At 41.7% G+C, this 9098-nt stretch overlaps 1 protein-coding gene across 1 annotated transcript; it reads left to right on the top strand.

Moving 5' to 3' along the window:
* The first annotated feature begins 1785 nt into the window (after nt 1–1785).
* On the top strand, nt 1786–6870 carry LOC125528201 (superoxide dismutase [Mn] 3.1, mitochondrial). The gene is made up of 6 exons (XM_048692706.1): nt 1786–2137; nt 4300–4346; nt 4460–4585; nt 4675–4731; nt 5631–5708; nt 6572–6870. Exons 1-6 carry the CDS (start codon nt 1843–1845, stop codon nt 6662–6664), a joined length of 696 nt encoding a protein of 231 aa, XP_048548663.1. The 5' UTR covers nt 1786–1842; the 3' UTR covers nt 6665–6870.
* Nucleotides 6871–9098: the final 2228 nt, after the last annotated feature.

The following is a 9098-nucleotide window of genomic DNA, read 5'->3' as shown; positions in this document are numbered from 1 at the left end:
CGTCTACCTACCCTAATCCGCATCGCCACGGCATCTCAGATTCGCCCTTCCCATTCCCGAAATCCTTCACACGCACACGCACACGCACACGCACACACACACACACACCAAAAGACCAAAACAACATGAATTGTTACCCCTTCGAGGGCTCGTGCATCGGTCACTTTCTTGGGCCTCATAGCGTGTCAGTGGTGCGTTGAGCCACCACCATGTGTCGCACGACGGGTGCACCCTCGGGATTTCATTTTTGCACATGTTTTTGGGTTTTATTTGATTTTTTTTATATTGAGGCTTTTGCTTCTGTTTTCTCTTGGTTTTGCCAGATTTTTTTCCCTTTCTTCGGGAAGCAGTGTTTTTTTTCATGAGAAACACAACATGTGCTTATGCGAGAAGAATAACTGTGCTTCCCTAAAAAGAAAAAAAGGTATAGTTGTAATTCCGTGAAAAGAGAAGGGAAGCATTGATGTGCTTCCCGAAAAAAGGAAAAACCACAACCGTGCTTTCCAAAAATGGAAAAGCACAACCTATACTTCCGCAAGAAGTGTCCTCCCTTACCCCAAAAAGTAAAAAGCACAATTGTGCTTCTAGGTTCCATTTATCCTTTTGGGCTCTGTTTGGAAGCAATGTTTTTGTAAAACCTTAGTATTCTGATACTGCAGTTTTTTATACCAACGACAATGAATACTTTAGTTTATGAAAACAACAATTTTTTAAAGTATTGTGGAAACAATGGCATGTTTGGCAATCAAAGTATACATCGTTGTCATAGGCCACCACAAAGACGAGGCCTTTGTTGTGTTTCTCAGTTTTTTAAAAAGAGGTCCCAACCTTTTTTTTAATACTGCAAAAATACTACAGTTTTGTGGATACTGCAGTTTATAATACTACAATTTTAACTAGAGCCAAACACCTCAAAGTATTTAAAACCATAGTATTTTAAAATATTGTAGTATTCTTGAAATACTTCAAAAATACTTTGCAACCAAACACAGCCTTGGTTTTCATCGTTTTCCAATTTTTTCCTTTTTTTGGAATTTCCTTTTTTTCCGTTTTGAGAAAAAAAATGTTTGTCAAAACCTATTAACATGGTTCGTAGTTCCAGATCTCAACGCGATAAGTTCAATGATAAAAAACAGTTCATGATTTATATGCACGGTTCAAGAGAGACGATGTTTTGAAAAAAAAACCGAACCTGCGAAAAAAAGAGCAAAACTTCCAGATAGCGACAAGTAAGGCACATGCAGTACACCACTTGTTACAGTATATGAGAGTGTCCTTTGCAAGAGGTACATTTTAATGGCCTCTTTGATTCGCGGGATTCTGAAAACGCGACAATAAGAAAAGTATAAAATTGAAGTGGCAGGCCCACTTGAATCATGTATGATCAGTAAGGAGTGTTTGATGCCACAGGTAAAACAAAGAAATTGTGGTTGGAGTGGATGTTAGATTTCCTATGAAATGTAGTACAAAAGATTCAATACGAAAAAAGTTCCATGGGATCCAATCTTATGAATAAAGGACCAAGATAAGAAAAACTCATAAGAATTTCAATCCTTATAGAATTCTTTTGAATCAGAGGAGCCTATAATTTTTTTTTGAGAAAAATCAGAGGAGCCTAATTAGATTTCCACAGCTGTGCCAGGCCGTGTTTGTTCTCAAAAGCCATGTCTTGCCGGACCCTTTTTTATAGCTGGCCCGCGCCATGCCGGGCCGGGCCGGCCCATATGGCCAGGTCTGGCCAGCACCTACCGCACCGCACCGCATATCGCCGCCGCATCTAGATCCGCCCTTCCCATCCCCCAAATCCTCCACACACACCAAAGACCAAACACACTACCAGCCATGGCGCTCCGCACATGGGCCGCGAAGAAACCCCTAGGCCTGGCGCTCGGCGGCGCGCGGCCGCTGGCCGCCGCCAGGGGCGTGGCGACGTTCACGCTCCCCGACCTCCCCTACGACTTCGGTGCGCTGGAGCCGGCCGTCTCCGGCGAGATCATGCGCCTGCACCACCAGAAGCACCACGCTACCTACGTCGCCAACTACAACAAGGCGCTCGAGCAGCTCGACGCCGCCGTCAGCAAGGGGGACGCGTCCGCCGTCGTCCACCTCCAGAGCGCCATCAAATTCAACGGCGGCGGTAAGACCCTTTCCCAGTGCTTCTCATCTGGATGCTCCCTGAGATTCGTTCGGATGCTCCTTTGATCGATTGCTAGTACGGGGCCGGAGGAATTGATGCGGGGATTAGTGCGGTATCGAGTACCAGACGAGTATCTGCAGAGTGAAAAGCGAAAAAAAATCAAAGAGATAAGGGCAACATCGTGGCGGCCTCGGCCGCAACAGTGACGTACCGTCATTTATTTTCGCAATTAATTTCTGTCTTTCTGAAACCTCGCTCAACTCATCCTTTCTCAGCGATTCTGTGGGATTTTCCTCTAGCTGCTCCCCAGCAGCATATCTGAACCTTGTGGTGGTCTGTAGTTCTGTTGGGCGATAACCAAGCAGAATACTACAATTCTTAGTAGCAGTTATCCTTGTCACATGGTTTCATGTGCCTTTCCGGGCAGTTAACTAAGAACGAAATCTATCAAATTTGGACAAAAAATGGTTTTGTCATTCGAGCTGTCATTATTATTTTGAAACCGAGACTAAGGTAGGGCACGCTGGAGCTGTCCATCTCCTGGGAGATCATGCACCTGCACCCCAAGAAGCATCACGCCAGTTATGGTGGCAGTAAGACCCCCTGCTGCGCTTCTCCTGTGGTTCGTCTAGATGCTCTGATCGCTAGTATGGTGGTGACGCCGATGTCGGAATTTTTTTTTATGAGTTGATGTGGAGTTATTGTGTTTGTTTATTAATACTGATCTATGATGAAGAGTGTTATGCTCCCGAGTGTAGTATTGGTTGCTGCTTTTAGGATCCTATCATTTCTAGGGTTTTAGATGGTGGGTTTTTTCTTATAAGTCTTGGTTTTATGTTAATTCGTGTTTGGCTGGTCAAAAAACCACTAATTTGGAAACATTGTTTACGCCTTTCTTTGATTAGATATAGATAGTGCTGCTTCGTGATATCTGAAGTGGTTGCTCCTGAGTGCAAAATTTCATGACTTGTGCATTCTGTGCGTATTAGGAGTTTTGGGTTATTATTTGGTTTATTGGTGTTAACTTGGTTGTGCTTTTATTGATTTTTTTTGGCACAACTGCTTTTATGGATTCGTTGCCATATGGATCCTTAATTGCAAGTACTTGTTAGTATCATTAGCTATATGCATAATTTAGGTGGGGATGTCTGGTAATACATTTTTTTGTGTTTCATCCATAATCATAATTGTGACTTGGTTGCAGGTTGCAGCTGTTGAAGGGGTCATTGTAGTGGATGTTCATGTGTATATTGGTTGGTTCATTGAGATATTCCTAGCACTGATGTTGTGAACTGTGCTGAATTTTAGGACATGCTGAGCTTCAATTTTTTTTTTGAATTACTGATACTGGTGCTTGATGCGGACAAACAGTATAAGTGTCAATGTTATAAAAGTATGAATCCAAGGTCTGCTGATATTTTGTGTTTTGCTCCACTTGGTTTTGTAGTTTGAAAGAATTGCTTGACATGCCCATTGCTTCATTGCTTCTTTCGCAAAATCGACCATGTCACAACCTATTCAACCTTGAGTATTGCCCTGGAGGTTTCCTTTCAATTTTATTAAAAAAAAATCTAGGGATTTGAAACTAGTTGAACTTCTATATTTGGGGATTAGGTGCTTGTGGCGCTTCGTGGTTTGATTGATACCTTTGACGATACCTTTTTTTACTTCTGATGGAACCATGCCAAACTATAGTTTTTGTGCGTGCATCGTTAGCTACTGACACACAAAAATAGAGTGTTATTGGATTCTATTCCCTGCTCATATCTGCACATTAAAGTACTCCCTCCGTTCCATATTACTTGTCGCTGATTTAGTACAAAGTTGTACTAAATCAGCGACAAGTAATATGGAACGGAGGGGGTAGGAATTAAGGATACTACCATGTGACAAATGAGATGCATAATTTTATGCTTCTGCTAATAATTCCATCGATACTCGTATGCATTCGACCTGGCTTCTCACTTCATTTTATTATGTCCTAACTATTAAAATTGTTAACAATACCAAGAAACTGTGCGACTAGAGAATTCGTAAGGATGTGATGCTGAACCTCTACAAAAATGACGACCTGGAATAAATTCATTGGCTTGATATTGTAAATATGACATTCGTCTAAGCCTATCATTTATTAATGTAGGCGATTTTTTACCATGTTGCAGGTCATGTTAACCATTCAATCTTCTGGAAGAACCTCAAGCCTATTAGCGTAAGTATCTAACCGATACCCTTTTGCTCAACCACAGCCCTGCCCTCGTTCTCTTTTTTGTTCTGTTAAGACCTCCACCATTTCAAACAGTTAAAATGTTTGGTGCTTTACAGGAGGGTGGTGGTGAGCCACCTCATGGCAAACTTGGCTGGGCCATTGATGAGGATTTTGGTTCTATTGAGAAACTTATAAAGAAGATGAATGCAGAGGGTGCTGCTTTACAAGGATCTGGATGGGTGGTATGTACTTTATGCATTGTCTCGTCCGCATTACACAGTATTTTATCTGGTGAAGGTGCTTTGTTAATATTCACATGTTTGTTATGCAGTGGCTAGCTTTGGATAAAGAGGCCAAAAAGCTTTCAGTTGAAACTACTCCTAATCAGGTGAAAGTTCTCATCCTTAATTGGATCATAGATTCATAGTGTTCCTAAAGGACAGTTTATACAGTCTTCACACTAATTTACAATTCAATTCATTTCTACCATTTCCCCGTTATGCTGCCAAAGTGCCAATGCTTGTTGGAAGAATCAGTAATTAATCCATTCTTAAGCAACTAAGCATGCAGTTAAAGATAACCATATTTCTGAAAGGGCGATATTTCTCAGTGCTCTGTACCGTTGTGAAGATCACCGAGTTGTCACTGCGATGTAACCCCAGGCCTCATATGTCATCCTCACTTTTGTTGGTTTTTAATTGATGGAGAAATGGTCACTAGTGAAATATCATAAGTAGTAGGATATTCAGTAAAAGCAGTACACATGCCATGGGAACTAATTTCTGGGGCTGTTGATGTGACAAACAGGGTAGAAAAAAACAGATATGACAAACAGGGGTTGTGTTCTGGAATTCAGTAGTCACCTGCTGCAAGGCCGTAGAGTTCTTTATGAGATAAAAAGGATATCAAGCATCAGTTTGATTAATAGTTGACATTAAAGCAAATCTTATACATTGACTTATAAACATTTACATGCCTGTCGTTTTGTTTTTTCCTTTAATTCTGCACGTAGTGTCTTGAAGAGACCAATTTATTTTTAGCTGAGCTATGTGAAATTGCAACCCTCACAATCTCCATGAAGGCATTTATAGTTTGTTTTGCATCCTACTTTGATCAACTTAAGAAGTTTTTATTACCATGTCGAAACTTTGTGTATGGAGTTATGGCACTGCGAATAATCCCCCCGTGTGGTGCCTGGGGTTGCCATTAGTTTTTTTTTTTCCTTTTCATGCTTCAACTTTTGAGGTAATTTTCATGTGCATACAACTTACTTATTGGACCTTGCAGGACCCTCTTGTGACCAAAGGGTCAAACCTGTATCCTTTGTTGGGAATTGATGTCTGGGAGCATGCGTACTACCTGCAGGTAATCTCATTTTCTAACCGAAGGCTATTCTATTTGCTCTATTGAGCTGTAATGTTGGTGATGTTGCCATCCTTCTTTTTTTAGAATCTGCCTCATATAACCATAGTTGATAAGATTTCACTTGGCCCACTTGGTCTTTTCTCTTATTATTTTCCATTGTCCCGCATTAGTAGTGTTTCTGTGACAAAGCTATTGCCTGAAAACTATCCAGCCATTTTGGACATGCTAATTCCCAGTACCGTAGGAGTCACAGTATTCCCTATGGTATACCTGCATTTTTACAAGGTCCTTGCTGAAAGCAAGACTAGTAGAGCTCATGTCCCTCTTGTTAAAAGAAAACACGAGTATAACAAGAGTGATATCAGTGTGGTCCATGGTTATATGTCAAAAAGGTTGCAAGAAACATGGTTGTATATGAAGGTTAACTTTGCAATGGTCCTGTTGTGGTAGATTTAGATGTATGCTGCCTGAACGGGAAAGAATCAAAGCATAATCATCAACTCAGCATATCAACCATTGTGTTGAACATACTCCCTCCGTCCGAAAATACTTGTCATCAAAATGACTAAAAAGAGATGTATCTAGAACTAAAATATGTCTAGATACATCCCCTTTTATCCATTTTGATGACAAATTCTAGATACATCTCTTTTTAGTCATTTTGATGACAAGTATTTCCGGACGGAGGGAGTATGTGCCAAAAATGTTTAATGCACGGGGGGCGTAGCAGCCACTATAGTATTATTCTGCCGGTCTAGTAAATTGAACTGTTTTGATTTTATTTTTATATTTTTATTGAGATGAATGGAAATTGAAAGATCTCTTTGCCAGTGCTAAGCGTATATTGTTATTTGTGATTGCAGTACAAGAACGTGAGGCCGGACTACCTGACCAACATCTGGAAGGTGGTGAACTGGAAATATGCCGGAGAAGAGTATGAAAAAGTGCTTGCGTGATTTGTCTGATGAGTAGACAGACGGTACTTTGCTCGCTCTTGAGTTTGTATATGCAGTAATAAAAGTGGGCACTATTCCACTGCCGGGATCGTCTGTACATTGCATAGAGGTGGACTACTGTCTAATGCGCACTACAGTGCCTGTCCATTTTGGTACTTATTACTGTGCCTGCTGTGGCTAATAAACTCATTCGCTAGTGCTGTTGCTGTCCTTGTGTGCACGTATTGGTATGGATGGATGAGCTTTACGAAATAATCTGCCGAACTTTTGATCTTGTGGTGAAGTTATCATGCATGGATTAAGCACACCAAGCATACTTCTACTGATTTGGGTGTGCAGTATGCCAGTATTGATCTAATCTTGCTACTGTCCTGATTTGGGTGATAATTTTCAAACGAACTCTGTCGGCCTAGCTTTCTCGCGCGCTGTCATTAGCAGGCGTTTATATATTTTTTTGAGATCAATTAGCAGGCGTTTATTAGTAGGACGCGTCTAGTGAGCGGCAGGGCGCTCGCTAGCGCTCCGCAGTGGCTGCCACTTTTAGCAAGTTTATATCCTCATCAAACAAAAAAGGAAAAATTATTTTCTATTGTAAAAAAGGTAGAAAGGGCATGCAGCATGTTTTTAATTATGAATTGGAAAGCAACTAGGTGTGAACACAATAATTTAGAGTTCCTTTTCATTTTAAAAGCCATAACTTTAGAACCAAACATCGAAATTAAGATCCGCTTTCACCGTTGGAACCCTTACGACGTGCTCTTCGAAACTAGATCCCGCATGGGTATGTTTTGATGAAATTTTTTTGTGCAATTTAGTACCTCGTTTTGTGCAACTGCCTAGTAGTCGATGTGCAACTAGCAGACCGTGGATGTGCAACTTTCCGCCTACCCCGTGGATGTGCAGTTTTCACTAATGTCACCTCCACCCCCTCAAACTACCCCTTCCAGTGAGATGAGCAATTTCGTCCGTTGCTCGGGCCAACTGCCTAGTAATTGACGTGCAACTTTCCGCTTGCCCGTGGATGTGCTTTCACTATTTACTGCCTCCGCCAACTTTCTATTAGTGGTTGTGCAACTTCGGATACTGGCACGGCCAACTGTCTAACAGTGATTTGTAACTTTATCCTATACCCCATGGATGTGTAGTTTCCCTTCTAGCACACGGTCCAAACCACCCCTACTAGTGAGATTCACAACTCGCACTCTATGTATATGTAACTTTTCACAACCCTCATGAATGTCAATTTTTTACCATTCAACTGTCCTTGCTTGTGAGATGTGCAACTTCGTATGTTGCTCTGGCCAACTACCTAGCAGAGTATGTGCAACTCTGTTTGTTATCCCCGCCAATTGAAAATACGTGTCCACAAATAGGAAGGGGAAGGAGTTGCACATTGACTAATAGGCAGTTGGCTTGAACAATAGACTAAGTTGCACAAATCGCTTGCAGGGGAGGTGGGAGTAGGGTGCACCGACAGTGAAAATGACGCATCCACGAGTAGGGAGGAGGGTTGCACAACGACTACTTGATAGTTGGTCGGGATAGTAGACTAGTTGCACATTAAAGTTGTCATGGTTGCTACATTGCAACCTCATGAAATCCAAAAATTGGTTTTGAAAAAAGTTGCATGATGTAATACTAAAGTTGCACAATATAGTACTAAAGTTGCACAATATAGCACGAAAGTTGGCATCGAAAAAAATTCGTCGAAACATGCCCATGCGGGATCTAGTTTCAAAGATCTCGTCACGAGGAATCCAATGGTGAAGACAGATCTGAATTTCGATGCGTAGTTTAAAAGATATGGGTTTTTAAAAAATTGAAAATCTGAAATAAATACACGTTGATCTGTTTTTTCCATTCACATATAGTATAAGTCTGATCACAGTTAATGCCATCAATCACATGCACTAAGAGACAAAATATGCCCATGCATGCATTCAATAAGTGAGGGAGCCATCGTAATATGCGGACAAGAGCCGGCCGCTCGATTCGCCTAAATAGTGCGTAAGCACTTTTTAGATTTCAGGTTATAAGTAAGTATGGAGAAGGAAATAAAGTGCTAAGGTATTACCGGGCCGATGCACCGTCCACGGACATCACTGTGTTGGGGAACGTAGCAGAAATTCAAAATTTTCCTACGTACCACCAAGATCTATCTATGGAGAAACCAGCAACGAGGGGAAGGAGAGTGCATCTACATACCCTTGTAGATCGCTATGCGGAAGCGTTCAAGAGAACGGGGTTGAAGGAGTCGTACTCGTCGTGATCCAAATCACCGGAGATCCTAGTGCCGAACGGACGGCACCTCCGCGTTCAACACACGTACAACCCGGTGACGTCTCCCATGCCTTGATCCAGCAAGGAGAGAGGGAGAGGTTAAGGAAGACTCCATCCAGCAGCAGCACAACGGCGTGGTGGTGGTGGAGGAGCG

The sequence above is a fragment of the Triticum urartu genome, unplaced genomic scaffold (genome assembly GCF_003073215.2).
Source record: "Triticum urartu cultivar G1812 unplaced genomic scaffold, Tu2.1 TuUngrouped_contig_4703, whole genome shotgun sequence".
NCBI lineage: Eukaryota > Viridiplantae > Streptophyta > Magnoliopsida > Poales > Poaceae > Triticum > Triticum urartu.
Note: the sequence above shows the minus strand (reverse complement) of the source record. Positions and strands in the feature narration are given on the sequence as shown.